Source organism: Sipha flava, unplaced genomic scaffold (genome assembly GCF_003268045.1).
Source record: "Sipha flava isolate LNK unplaced genomic scaffold, YSA_version1 50225_pilon_pilon, whole genome shotgun sequence".
NCBI classification, from domain to species: Eukaryota; Metazoa; Arthropoda; class Insecta; order Hemiptera; family Aphididae; genus Sipha; species Sipha flava.
The window spans coordinates 1,370-17,586 of NW_020273374.1; the positions used below are offsets into that span (position 1 = coordinate 1,370).

General features: G+C 33.6%; 1 protein-coding gene across 1 annotated transcript; it reads left to right on the plus strand.

Annotated features, from left to right (window-relative positions):
* Positions 1–378: 378 nt before the first annotated feature.
* On the plus strand, positions 379–15,963 carry LOC112690394 (POU domain, class 4, transcription factor 2-like). Its single transcript, XM_025564408.1, has 4 exons — positions 379–515; positions 5,130–5,164; positions 11,035–11,952; positions 15,460–15,963. The coding sequence occupies exons 1-3, from the start codon at positions 403–405 to the stop codon at positions 11,805–11,807; spliced, it is 921 nt and encodes a 306-aa protein (XP_025420193.1). The 5' UTR covers positions 379–402; the 3' UTR covers positions 11,808–11,952; positions 15,460–15,963.
* Positions 15,964–16,217: the final 254 nt, after the last annotated feature.

Sequence of the window (16,217 nt, forward strand, 5' to 3'; positions counted from 1 at the left end):
ATAATAATAATGGTAAAAAAAAAATGCCGACCAAAACGAAATTATATATTATTTTACACCGTCGCCGTGTTCCCACGCCGGTTACCGGGCGGAGGTGACAATGATAGTCGTGCCGTATTATTATTATGTATTATGAAAAATGAAGACGTTACCCCGTGTAATAATCGAGCCATCATTGCGTTAGGCACGGCTATCGCGGACGAAGAGTGTATTATATATTTTGTATCTATATTATTATTATTTTTTTTATTGTATCACCGCCGTATAATAGACGCGGGGTGCTGTACGTACCCGCAGGTACATGGTTAACTCGGTGTATTTTCGTACGATTTATAATCCAATAAATAATGTAATGTGATTACGACACGTGTAAAAAAATACTATTGTTGTGTTTTGACAGGTATGTTGACAGTTCCCATTGCTGAGGTGACGTGGCCCATGATATTGGTCTTGGTGTCGCTGCTGTCCGCCGCGATCGGCGCCCTATTCATGGTCGTCTTCCTACACCTAAAACTGTGAGTATTTCGACTATATAATATTTTATTACATTTTTGTACACACGCACACGGATTACGCGTTTTTGTTATTGTTGGTTTTTTTTTTTTTTTGTCAACGCGCGATCCGCACATTGTTTTCCCGTTCTACTTTATGTACGCGCATATAATATTATGACGGACGACGTCGCGCTTACATGTGAGTCGAGGAAGAAGTGTATAGTGGATATGGTTTACGAGCGCGATTTTTTTCATTTTTACTTTTTTTTATGATGGTGTCGGTGTTTTGTAAATATTAACGCTCAGCGAAAACAACAATAACAACGATATTGTGTGCGTATGTAGAAAAAGAGAGATATACGACCGCGGCGACAATAATAATAATCATTACGAGCATTTTTTTACGATCGAATAAATGTATAAATTATTATAACGTGCATATATTATATAATATAATATACCCTTACTCGAATACGCGCGTGCGTTTACGCGTGCATAATATTATAAATTTTTATTTTCAATATTGTGCTGCGCGTATATTGTACGTATGCTGCTGGTACATTCTGGTTACGGATCGTTTAAACGGGTATAAACCTTTACAGACACGCTCACGGGCGCAGCAGTCTCTTGCGGTTTTGCCCACTCGTATGTGCGTAAACACGTACTACGCTCGCGCGTGTGTGTGTGTTATATTGTAAAACGTCAGTACTCGCTAATGCGACCAACCATATTGTATGTACCTATGTTTTATGTTTATACCTGTACACGTTAGTAGATTCTTCATATGTGAGTATAATAACGTACGCTTATACATAAAATACATAATACGTACACGCGTACACGACGCACAACATTGTTTCAACACGGCTACCAATATATGTGTGTGTGAATGCAATACGCGTGTACAAGGATAATTTGCACCCTTTTAAGCGTATGCGTGCGAGCCACGTGTCGGTTTTCTCGTACAATATGTGTGTTTTACATATTTCCTTCGGATTCTAAAATGATATCTTACGATTTCTGTAAAGTAAGAGCGGTCATTGCATGCTTTTAACAGGTGGCAAGTCCGTTTTCATTATTATTATTATTAATATTATTGTTCCTTATTATTTTTTTCGTAGGTACGCCCACATTTAACTCGAGGGCTTTAATCGTTGTGTACGCGCACGTTTTGTATACGATCCGTGCATAAATATTATTAATAATAATAATAATAATAAATCGGTTTTATATACGTCTGTAATAATTATTCCGACCGAAAAACGAGATTATAATACGTTATACTCATAACGAATCTATCGATTTTTCACATTTCGACATCCCGCTGCAATCTACACGCCCGACTATATTTGACGGCTGTATACACGTATAACGAGCGATACATTATACGTGGTTATTATAATATATCTGATTCGACTCTGTGATCTAGCCGGGTATACCGAAAAGAAAGAATTATTTATCATTTATATATTACGTACATTCATAGATGAAACGAACTGATTACGACGGTGTATAAAAGTGAAATCCATGTGTTCGCACCCAAAATTATAAGATGAAATAATTAATAACTTATATTTTTGAAGTCCTATGCTCTATGCATTCACCCACGAGTATTTAGAATCGAGTAAACACCGGGGTGTTTATGTTAAATGTTTACTGGTACGTTTAAAATTTAAATAATTAATTCATCAAAGTATAAAACCGAAATATTCAATAATTTAACAAAAACGAAAAAATCATGAAAACAAGTCTTTAAGACTAATGAAAGTAAACACCTACAATAACTTTACCACTAGCAGAGAAATATCAGACTGAGTTAAGATCGCTTTCTGGAAATAGATAATAAAATATAGTTTATACGATCAATAGCTTACTTATAATGTAAAATGCATAGGTGGCAACTTGTTGAAGCAATGTGATAAGATCGAACATTGACGACGGAGAAAAAAGTTCAAAAACCTCTTTAATAAAGCATGTGCAAGAAAGGCCCACGCATGTGTAGTGGCTCTTGAAGAGAAACGATGTAGGAATAATGTCAATAGCGTTTTTAACAACGTTGTAAGCCATTATAAGGATAAAATGCATTTCTACCTACATCTAATAACTTATACGACAACTACAAAAGTGGATTTCTAAAGGCTATTATGTATACAAAAAGTCATTTCCGATAGAGGTTCAATGTGTAACAAATTGCCATGAATGCGGACCAAATAGTGGATTCTTTGAAAATAATTTTGAAAACTATTAGCGAGTGAGGGAATTTTAGAATTCAACATGAAGGTTATGAAAAAAAATCAACATCATGGGTGGTTAAAGATAAAAAAAATTCAAGGTTTATCGCGAAAAAAAACATTTGTATTATTGTGCCAAATGGAAGATATAAACGTACATAAAATAAAACATGTATCAAACCCATTTGTGGTTAATTCCTCATTGGTTGAATGGACAATAATATTTTTGAAGTAAAAACATAAGAAATTATGTAAATAGCTTTCCGTTTTATTAAACATTTCAAAACAACAAATGTTATTTTACGTTTAATAGCCACATATGTTGTGACTGAATATCGTTAACAAAAATAACTTAAAAATAAATAATAGTGCTGTTTAATTCCATTAAAAATAACGTTAATAATGCCCGGGTTACTCAAACGTTCACTGCAGTTTAACAGATAAATGTTGAATAATCTTTAAATATTTCATATTCCCTGAATTATCAAGTATAAGTGACAATATAATGCATTATATTTTAATGAGTCGTTAAATTTATCAAATTTTTTTGTGATTTAACATTTAATATATTGTTTAATGATTTCAAAATACATATTATAATATGTATTTTAAAATCATCAGATTCATCATTAATTCATCATTATATCATCGTATATGATTTTATGATGCTTTTATAATGTTAACACACAATTTTTAACTGAGCTTAAGGTTAATTAAATACATTTCTTTAGAAAACAAAAATTCAATAGTTCTATAGATGGAAAAAAAATATTTATTTTTGAAAGTTATAAATTAAAAATAAACTATTTAGTTCTAATTTAATAACAATTTCCAAAAAAAATATATATTTATATACTTTTGTAAAACTATTTTAATACAAGTTTAAAAAAGAGTAAATTAATGAATTTGACTTTCTAAACATTAAAAATGAGAACAACTTTTAATGAAGGTTACAATTTTAAAATACTCAGGCATCGTTAAAAAAGTTATATTCTGTGCTGATTTGATGTATGTATATTGTATACGTTTTCGGGAAAAAGAGCTAAGTACTGGTAAGTTTAATGTTTTTTACGTTTATTTTATATTTGAACACAAGAGAGATTATTTACTAACGTATATCAAATTGTAGAGAAGTAAAACTTCAACTCTATATATCACTGTATATTAATTAAACTCAACCAGACGTCTCGTAAAAAATACGCATATTACAAAGATTTAGTACATAAAGTTTCACAGTAAAAATAAAATCGCTCGTGTTTCATACTTATCATGAACTCTTTAAACATTTTTTAAAAACGTAAATGCGTTACGCATTCGTAGAGTTGTGTGACGTAGGTACTTTAGTATCGAATAAAAGTGCCATTGGACGTCTACGCTACTAACTCATTCGCCATGACTCGGCCGCCCATTGGTGATTTTAAAATTTGGTCTTAAAAATAACTTTGAGTCGACGAGTTTGACCGAAGAGGGGAGTTGAGATATTATTGCGGTGCGGTTAAATGAAGCTCGGAAAGGGTTAAATCAACGTAAGATTTTTTGGCGATAAAAAAGTAATTTTTAATTAATTAAAATGTCCAAAGTAAATTATACAGGTACCCGTTATAGACTGACATGACCGAGATATTTCACGAAGAAATCTGTGCACTAGGTCGTGCAAATTAATACACAATAATTATGATTTCGGGACTCGTTTTAATTTCCGGCGAGCGACGTTTTTACGGCAGTAATGTTTTTATAATGATACGGGTCGGTCGGTCGGTCGTCGCCTTCGTTGGCGTACCGAGGTATGGTACACCCCGCCGATAACCCTGCGCGTGTGCTCTGTATACATTATAATGCACTTATGCACTATTTGTAGACGAATGTATTACGTACACAACAAAACTTCACATAGCTTCAAAATACTTGCGCGTAAACCTACTTATTAAATTATACTTCGAAATTGTGCGCGCGCACACACACACACACATGCACGGACGCGCGTGCAACACGAGTTATTGTGTACACGACCAATTAAAATGACGTTAACCGATCGGTAAGATCATGTAAGAACCGCTATGGAATGATCTATTACGCGGACGACTGTGTGCTTGGACGTCGATCTAGTGCGATAAAACAATACCTAGATGAAATGTGGCATTACAAGATCAACACGGAGTATACGATAGCGATCGCGCGTCGTCGTCTGCCCCGTTTATAGACGGAACTCTTGTATTTCGTGACGGTTTCGCGTGGGTGTATAAGTACACGAGTGTGTTTTTTACGTTATACGGTGGTCGATCGACAAACAACAACGCGCGCAATAAAACGGATTACGCGCGTCTGCGAAAAAAAAAAATCGAAATAAAAAAATGTACATACACTTCTTTTACATTACTTTATATTTTTTGTTTTTTTGTTTCAGGCGACTTTCTGGACGCACAGCGCCGTCACGGCCAGGTGAGCAATTTTATTCATCATTACGATAGTAACATTTATGTACAGATTATTGTACGACAATCGGTTTACTTCAGCTCGTTCGTACCTGCACACAGCAGTTCGTTCAAATATTATTAGTGACTAGTCCTGTAGAATTTATTTCACGTTTTCCATCAGTCTTTTATAGTGCATACTGTATTTATATTTGTATCACTTAATGAACTGTACGGAAGTAGTATTATAGGTAAAAAATATAAAATAATAATATAATATAACTAAAAAAATGGAGTATGTAACGCGCTATAATATATGTATAATAATGTAATGCATTGGGAACGTTAATTCAGAATTAAAAACGAAACAAAATTATTCGTACCTATATAGTTAAAATTTAGTTTTCAAATATCTAATTTAACGTGCGTTTGATTTGTTTTGATTATAAGAAAATTTTAAATAAATATTCTTTGATGTGTAAGAGGCCATAACGGTAAATAACATCGTGTTATAAAAAGACCATTTGTGTGTATAAACTGAGGCCAGTATTTTATGTACTTTATGTTGTGCTATATTTTTTCTTCTCACATTTTTAGACTTAAGACTTAAACAACGATTAGTACAATATATATTGTTCTTAATTTATTATGTATTATTTATCATACACCATGGGCATAGTATGCATAGGGTTATGGGGGCAACATCCCCTACAAAAACTTTTATAATCCTCTTACGGTGTTTATTTTCATTTTAAATTTGATCCGAAATTATAGTTTTAAAATTTTTTATGATTTTCCCTGAAATTCATCAATGCTTCAAATATTAGTAGTATAATGTTAATTGATAGTTATTGTATTTACATACTAATATAAATTTGTTTTTTATCATATTTCATAAACATGTTTATTTGTAGATGATAAAATATGATAAATAAAGAAAACTTTGAAATAGATGACATAATACTGTAGATAATATTATTTAAAATTTTTATAAACTTTTACAAACTGTACTGAATATACCATATCATCACCTTATCATCTGCCTCATACGAACGCTTATTTTTTGTAATGAAGTGAATGAAGAATCGGACTAGAAATATCATGAAAAATCATAGGTTCACAAACTTGTCAGTACTTCATAAAGAGATTTATCACATTCAATAGAATCGAAAAATATACTCAATATTTTTCAGAAAACATAAATGGTCTGTTTGATTTAATATTTTAATTTGTATTGTTTTAACTTTTATGTACTGTAAAATAAAATTACAGGTTAAGAAGGAGTCATTATCTCCCCATTTAAATAAAGTTTAACGTAAGGAGTTTTTGGAATACATATTTTTGTCCTATATAGCCCTCACAGATCATTATACCCAACTACGCCCATGATATTTAACAACTTTGTAGGGTAAATTCCAATAATCTGTTGAATAATAATTGGTGCTTCAATAATTGTTACTAGGTTGAAATTTTTATACATGTTACTTATTTGTACTGAAAACTATTGTACAATTTGATATAGTGAATAATTATAAGTATTAAATTAACTTTTTAAAAAAAAATGCATATAATATAATTCATGATGCTTCTATAAAAAATATTGGATTCATGATATGTTATAATATACAATACCCCTAAAGATCGAGTTTAAACATATAAGCATTTGATATAAAATATATTATTGTATTGAACTTAATCGACTATTTGTTTCTGAATTTTATAAAAAATACTATAATCATATACCGTGCTACTATTTTGATTCAAAAGATGAGTATTGCTAAATTTTTGCGATAGACCTCGAAACCCGAATAAATAAGAATAATATGCGGTGGTTAGTTTAGTTCATTGTTGGATGTTTTAATTAGATCGGTCGACACGGTTATCCTTTGAACGTCGGTCGCGATGCCGCATTCGAGGAACTGAAAATGTGGCCGTCTTATTTTTTCCCAGAATATACACTCGATTGGAACACATCTGGTAGAATTATGGTTTTTATTATTGACACTGTGTTTTTTCTTTAATTTACTCCATCTGTGAGGTAAAAATTCCATGGTGTGTATATATATATATATATAGGGATGTGCGTGCATGCGCGTGTATATGTGCTCATGTGTTATGTTTGTACAATACTATTCTCTTAGTGTATGCGCATAGCTCGCGTACAAAATAATAACGGCTAAAAAAACACTCATTCGGTTAGAATTTTTAAAATTCTCATAAACGTTTTCACAGCGCAAATGTTAACTGTTTGTACTACGTACGTAGTTAGTTACGTACTTCTAACGGTTAACCGAACGCTGTAATATTAATTAGCACCTACAGTAATAGTACATATTGGAACTATAGTTTGTGCGATTAGTGTGGACTCGAACCAACTTAATTCGGTAAAAAGCTACTAAAAAATATGAACATTATTTATTAAAAAATAAAAATAAATGCTATATTCACTCAACTTTAATCAACCTAAATAACATTTGGTGCAGTACATTTTATGATTTCCAACAATGAAAAAAAAAAATCTACTGTGTTAGCAAGATGTTATGCAATACGCGTTCGCGAGTTTAAAAAAAAAAAATTACCCGTCTAAGACTAACACGCAATCACATCATGTGGTATAGGGAGAAAAAAATCACCAGAATTATTTATTTTTCGTTTCGTGAACATTGCCGTGCGCACACATACATGTATACAATAAATATTAAATAACGATATACATTTATATATTATTATTCTGAAACGGACGTAATAAAATTTAACTTTTCCTGATGTTCCTATGTAATATATTACACTACGGTGTCCGATAGATCGTGTGAGAACATTTTGAAGAATTAAACTCGTTGTACATATACGAATACATGAGGATATGATCTATCGCTGAGAGTGAAATATCACGCACGTCGTATAATATATAATATACGAGTATATGCTCCGGATGCACATAATATGATTATTATTATTGTTAAAAGATATTTATCCGTAAAATATTATGAGGTCGCGTGATGATAAAACAGCGCAAGTGGTCGCGGCTGCGGAGTGTAGTGAAGTCGGTGGCGACAACACAGAAATGTACACCCGACAAAACAATACGGCCGCTACGTATACTTAATATATATAAAACATATCCATGTCCACATGGCGCACAAATTCTATACCGCATACGCGAGTGCGAGTGTGTATTATATAGCTGTGGAAATAAGGATAGGTATCCCAAACACATTTTTTATTTAGTTCGCTGACAGAACAATACTAACCCGAGTAAATTAATACGTTAGCGTATTGCCGACGAAGAGGTAATCCAGTATTCTTTTATTTGTATATTTTTTTTCGCTCATTCGAAATTTATGTTCTGAATCGGACGTCAGACGTGGACGTTTCCAAGGCGCACTACATTTTTATCATTCAGATGATGATGGCCATTTCGTTCGGCGCTTGTATAATAAATACGTACGATATAATATAGTACAACATAATAATAAGTAACACAATATATATCTATACATGGATGCGTAAAATGAACGTTGTTAAAACGGCTTTCCCGTATACGATTATAATATATAATAATCAGGGCTCGCAAGTGCATGCACTAAAAAATGCGTAAATAAACATGTAATAATGCACTAACATTTGATAAAATATACATTCAAATACGCGCAAAAAAAATTCAAAATATGTATTTTATACATTTTAACTATGCACGAAAAAAAATGTAAAAGCATTTTTTGAAATAATAAGAATTATCCGTTCATATTTTTAAAAGTTATATTTTATTTCTTCGATTACATTTTATTATAGCTACAATTAATGCACACATGTTGTGACGAAAATAAATTGGTGGTAAATATTGCAATGCACACGTCAATTGGGGGAGGGTGGTAGCGGTGCGCAATAACATTGTTTCCATGGTACTGATTTTAACTTATTAAACTTAATGTCTTACAAAAATAAAAATACTGATAATATACTAAGATTTTGTAAACATGTTAAGAAAAGTGAATTAGAATAAATTCAAGCATTTATCTATCGCATTTTTTTTTAACTTCCACGAAAAATGATTTTACCGAATTCACATAAAATAATATACGGCTAATAGCTCAAAAAAATTAACTATATACCAAATATGCCAATACACACAAAACATACAAAAACACGCTTTATTAAACTTAAAATTTTTATGACCATTGTTATGAAATGGATCTCTATCTTACTGAGGATGTTTTCCGATATGGCAAAAAAAAAACATGTAAATGCATGAACTTACGAACCCTGATAATAATGCATTTCATACGTTAAGTGCGGACGGCTGTATCATCACAAAAACGATTTTCCCGCGTCTTCATAACATTTACATGTAGTACACATGATTATACGAGTAAAATATTGCTGTCATAAGCTTTGGATGGTTTGATATTAATATTTTAGAATAACCGAGAACGTTAAACTGCGGCCAAAAAACTTGGGATTTATACGATCGGTATTTGGAACACGAACAACTTTTGGTAGTGTATAAATTATATCAACTTGATTTGTACAACAGTGGTCTTCATGACACAAACAAAGTACACACTATGTCCGGATAGTAGTATAGCGTAAGGATATATAGAGTATAAATATACAAAAACTTATATTTAACTAAAATAATGTGTGTACTAGTGTTGAGTATTATTGTTCTGTGGCTGTATTTAGGGCAAACTTTTAATTATACTTATGTGCAAGAAAATTAATATAAAAAGCTTTTTCATTAACTCGAAAATTAATTGACGGCGAATACATCAGCGTGCAATATTTTATTTTTCTCTTTTACATTTTAGTTTAATGTCAAGTGTTTTCCATGTAATCTTCTCTGAAAAGCGAAAAGCTCATTTATTTTTAATATTTTAACGCCAATGTTTATAATAAATGTGTTGTGTTATTGACAGTAATGAATTCTTCTGTCCGTGCTGCACCTGTACATATTTATGGGTATACCTACTCAACGTCATTTTTTCTATGAGTAATCTATTAATTATAATTGGGAAGAAATAAAACAATTATTTTCCGTAGACAGAATATTTTAATTTACACATCATTAAGTCACGATCGTAAAAATAAAAGTAATTTTCTTTGTAGTTTACAACTTATGTAAAATAAAAAACTTGTTTTTATAGGAACATCATTATTTTACTTCGAATTAATTAACAAAAGATTTTTTTATGTAGGTATCGGATTTATATTATTCACTTATGTTATCAGGATGAATTATCTAATGTTGGTTCTTATAAAAACATTTCCAAAATTAAATACTAATTCTCTTGGTCGCTATCTAATCTGTATACATGTATATATATATATTCCTAGTTTAGTTAATGTTTTATTAAGATGCGTGCCACTCTACAGATGATATATCTTCTGTATAAGATATTTGAATACTGTTCTTTGAACAAATACCTACTTCAAAGACAATTTTATACAAAATAATAACAATTGGATTTTCATAAACGAATAATCATTTTCGTTTATCTATAATAGGTATTTATGCATTTAATGTGTGAATTTGAATCGGAAAGAACTTAAATAAAACCCTCATAAATATATTTAGCAATGATACCATAATTGTATTTACCATAATAACGTAATGGAAAATAAAAGGAAGAACGCAAATACCGTAAAAAACAAAAGCATTATCCTAGTATAATCAACACGCGACTGGAAACATAGTTTAGTTTAAAAAAAAAATGTTATATAGCGATCGCGGACGAACAAGCGTGTTTCTCGGGTTAACGTTTAAATGTTGGTGTGATTATACCGTAGTACGGACGAGCGTAAAATATTATTGTTGTGGTTCCTTTTTTATTAAAAAAAAAAAAAAAAATCCATCATCTTAACGTGTTTTTAATAACGTTAATTCTGTTGTGTGCGCAGATTGTCTGGTGTCGTTCGATCCGCCCTCGGATAGGGTTCATCACCATCACCACCATCAGCAGTTGCACCACCATCAGCGGCAGATCGCTCAGATAACGGCGGGGGACCACCATCACTTGAACCACCTGAACCATTTGAACCACCTGAACAGCCTTAACAACCTGAACAACCGGCGCGCCGGACCGATCGTCCGACGGTCCGGCGGCCCGGACGGTACCGCTTCGAAGCACACCGGACCGGGACGGCCGTCGGGTGGCGGTGCACGTAACGGCAGCGGCGGTGGTATCGGCGGCGGCGGCGGCGGCGGCGGCGGCGGCGGTGGTGGCAGCGGCGGCGGCGGCGGCGGCAACGGCGGCGATGACGGTGGCGTCGTCGGCGTCGGGCAACTGTCCGTGAACCCGGGCGATTGGTTCCGGTGGTTCCGGCGGAAACGCGGCGCCGTGCTGCCGCCGGACGCCGTGTCGTCCAATCAGAACGCGGTGCGCGCCAACCATTACACGGTGGAGGAAGCGGCGGCCGCCATACCGGTCGTGGTGTACGCGTCCGTCATCGGCGGCCAAGAAGACGGGTCGCATCAACCGCCGTCCATCGTCGACGACGTGCTATACACCGAACTGGACCGGGTGCCGACGCCTGCTTACCACAACGCCGGTTACGCTTTCGACCAGCACAGCAGCGCATACTACTCGGACATGTACGAACCAATCGATCCCTATCACCATCACCACCACCACCATCAGAGGCAGAACTCACTGCCGTCCGATTACGTCTGATGTACGCCGACGCCTGCCGCAGCACCCGATCACCGTCGAGGCCGCCACCATCACCCACCACCACCGTCGCCGTCGTCGCGGCCAATCACCACTGTCCAACGCCGCTTCGGACGCGGCGACAGTCCCGTATGCATATTTTAAACAGGTGAGTTGTCCCGCGCCGAGCACGTGCTTATGTAGGCGCGAACATCATGTGTATAATACGCGCGTTCTGTAGACATCCTCTCGAATACCGGCATACAAGGCGTACGAAACTTGCATATAAATTACGTTTTTACCGTTGCAAGTAGATTTAAATTAAAAAAAAAAAAAAATCATAACCGCTAAGAGGATACTGCTGTACAATATATATATATATATATATATATATATATATCTATACTTACCTACGTTACGCTCTATCCCTTTTGCACATCTCTACGGCTTCACTTTTTTTTCCGTACATTTAATCGTTATCTGAGTTTGGAAAAGACAAAAACAAACACTCGGTGACCAAAAACTTATGACGATTATTTTTTTTCCTTTTTTTTTGTTTTCGTAACTATACGAGGAAAACTCGTAAAACCCGTGACGATATTATTTTGTACATACTGATGACGAAATTGATTACGCATGTGGTACAGTGCCTACATTATATTTTCTTATACGGCTATATACGCGACGCGATGTTCTGTTTTAAACAATTAATTGGGGTAAACACAACTTTGGTTATACGGGACGCACGACCTGAGTAAAAAGTTAGATAAAAACAATAGTATGTATATAAACCAAGGCTGTATAATGTACAGTGTATATCTTTCGAGTGAACAAACAAGAGAAAAACTTCAAAATCCTTTATATGAACGGTTTATTCTTACAGTTACAATAACCCCATACATGTTACACCCATAGTTCATTCATCCGTTTACTGAATTTTATAACTTATTTCATAATTTTATGTAACTGTATAAATCTAAAATCAATACCAGTAAAACTAGTTTAAAATTATTTAAAAAAAAATTAAATGTATTAGAATGATTTGAAATATACACGCTCGAGTGTTTTGAAGTTGTTTGTTACACCACAACCGCGTGTTTATGAGGAAGGGCGAGATTTTATTCAACAATATTTCAGTTGAAAATCAAAAATTGTATTATTATTATACACATAATATGCAGGACTCTAGGGGGAAGAATCCCGTGAGTACCACTTAAATAGGTTATTGTATTAAACTATACCCTACATCATATAGCAGCGGTGTTTCAGAATATATACCCATATAACATTGCGGTTGTATATCTTATTTAAACATTGATATTTGGTAAAATATATTGACAATAAATGTATATATTCGATACTTAGTACCTATCCTCTTAATCAGTTAAACTGAATTTGGTTTCAGAATCTAGTATTAACGACTTCAGTAACTAAATAACGTAAACAATAATTGTTACGTAATAGAAGATTATTTTGCATTATTAAAATATTCTCCTGTCGAGTAATGCCTATATTTTATTAATACATTTTGTTTAAATAATTTATACCAGTAAATGTACCTTAGAGATATTTAAATTTACGTCAAAAGTATTATGAATTTTATTATAATTTTTTCCTTGTATAATTTCATTATAAAGTTTAATTACATTTTAGAATCTAAAGTTTAGGTATTATATATTATCAAAAACACCAAAATTCGATGATTACGTGTTGTTCGCAAATATTTCATATCATTACTTCATATTTTTTATGAACGTAATGTACTACCTGTACAAAAATTCTTTGAATTCCTATCTTAACATTATAGCCTTAAAAAAAAAAAGAAATATCCATCATGAGTCATACTTCTGAGAATTGCTTAAAACACATGGTTGATTTCACAAAACTCAATAATACATTTATTTTATTGAATATGTAACGATTTTAAAAACTCTAAAAAAGGCTTTTCGTAGTACAATATTCTTTTAAACGTTACCCATCATTTATATCGTAAATACCTCATATTCCTGCAATATATCGGGCTGCATAAATTTTAAGCGACGTTTAATCGCGAACAGATTGTAACTGACGAAACAGTTGAAAAATCGTTCTGTGTAATTTTATATATAATACTTTTCAACATTTTTGGCATCCAGACTTTATTCTTAACGCAGACAAACAAAACTAAAAATATTTAAAAAAATAAAAGGTTTTTGAAAATATATATAAAACGAAAATAATACATATGTATTTTTTTTATAAGGTCAAATTAATTATACTAACGTTTAGAGGGCGCTATACTGTAATTCACTTTAACACATCCAAAAACAGCTTTCCCTCAGGACACGCTTATATTACGATATTAATTTAAATGGTATCAACTATAAGTCGCATACTATAATTGCGCCTGTCGTCGCTGCAGTATACGTAATGTGCGTTTTGAACACTTTTAGTCGCCCGCATGCCGTTACCTAAGCACATTTTTCAATTGAACACCATCCAAAAAATATCACACACACACACGTTATTATATACGAATTAACGATAGCAATTAAAAGTAAAAAGTGTGTGCACGCGTGTGAGAGCAGGAGAACCCATATGGTTTTCGGATATAGTTGCTGCGTCTGAAATCTCTCTTTGTCAACCGGATTTCTGTGTTATTATTGTTGTACAATTTTTTTTTCTATTAGAATATCGAGTGGTCATGTCATAATACAATCGTACATAGATCCGCGAGCATTTAAGTTAGAAACTACCTAAACAGTTTTCGGTAGTTATTCCTTACGCTTGGAAAAACTATTCAGGATTTCGGAAAATTACCTCTCTAACTGGGTACCAACTCGTGCAAGGAGTAGCTCTATTTTACTCGTAAGTCTATAGATTTCACAACCGTCGAATACGATTGTGTTCACACATTGGTAGTTTCGCCGAGCTGTTTTTATTCGTGTTTGCGTGTGTACGGAAATACACATTACTATTATTGTTACACAGTTTTATAATTTTGTGCGTACACAGACATACATTAGTCCATATATGCGCTTGTAGTCCGTCTTTTTAAGAGATTAATCACCTAAATTATTCATCGAGTAGTGCGAATTCAGTGACTGGAGGAATTTCATTTAGATTTTAATTAAAAACGTTACCTTACAGAACAGAACGTATTCGTTTTCCGCGTTGTGCTTATCGGAAGGATACCATATGTAAATTTCCTTGTATTCCATCGTTTTCGTTTGGACGTTATAATGATATGTACCCGTTACAGAGACACCTTATAATGTATACTGTACGGCGGCTGTCCGTCGCGTGTACGTTTTCGAGGCACAATGTAAAACATTGTTTTACGTTCTAGAGAACAGATAATAGATAATTATAATTGTTGGGAAAAAAAAAGTCATACGAAGATCGATTAGATGTAAATATTGTTACGGCGCGAGAATCGTCTTAGGGGGTTTGTTGGCAATTAAAAACGCGACACGCACGCATATTATATAGACGTACACAATAAAGGCAGTTCCGAATTTACGTCGTGTTGAGGAAAAAAAAAATAAAATAAGGTGGAAAACATTAACATAACGAACATTTGCTAGTCGTAAAATAGTATATTCTTCTGGTTAATACACTTGTTTAAAATTTTATGTTTATATACTCGTACACATGTATGTGTGTGTGTATAATTAACGTGGTTTTTATTTTTCAGAACGAATCGTATACTACGCACATCGTTTGAAAATATTATTATTTTACGGTCGACCGTCCCCGTTCACCTTCTCTAGACGCACAGCCCCGGCGAACTGCACCGCGACGTTATTACCTCGACACCGCGGTACCGTCTGTGAAACAGAAGAGAAGCCGGGGGTAAACAAACGTTTACGACGATCCGATCGCGTTCGGTTTCCCTTCCGCGCAGACGGGCGCGCACCGCGATCGCAGTGTATCATCCGTATTATAATACAATATTATCGTCGTCAATCAATCGCGGCCATCATTATATGTTCACGGCGGATCTACAGGCGAAGAGCGCTCGGTCTCACGCGCGCACATGCGCCTGCACGCACTACATCAAATCGACGCACAGTGCAAGGCAGGCAATATCATCGGTAAAAATCACTTGTCGGACACCCCACGATTATCATTATTATTATTTTAATTATTATTTAGTGCAAATCTTAAGTTATTATTATTTTTTACGTTTAAGTGTAATTAGAACTTTTTTTTTGATTTTTTTTTTTTTTTGTATACCTAAGTGTTTTAATTAATTGTTGATCGTTTATAAATATACCTACGTAATATTTCCAGTGATAATAATTAAGTGTACAGTACATACATTATACGTAGTATTATTGTTTAAGTAATGATCGGCGTATAGATGCCGCGACTTGAATGTGTTAATAATAGTAATTTATGCATAATGTGTACATAAAATAATGATGTTTATGTTCGCGTTCATCTCTCACC

Coding starts and splice junctions, on each gene's coding strand:
- LOC112690394 (XM_025564408.1), top strand. CDS start 403: ATGTTGACAGTTCCCATTGCTGAGGTGACGTGGCCCATGATATTGGTC. Junction 516..5,129: donor GTCTTCCTACACCTAAAACT/GTGAGTATTTCG, acceptor TTTTTGTTTCAG/GCGACTTTCTGGACGCACAG. Junction 5,165..11,034: donor CACAGCGCCGTCACGGCCAG/GTGAGCAATTTT, acceptor TTGTGTGCGCAG/ATTGTCTGGTGTCGTTCGAT.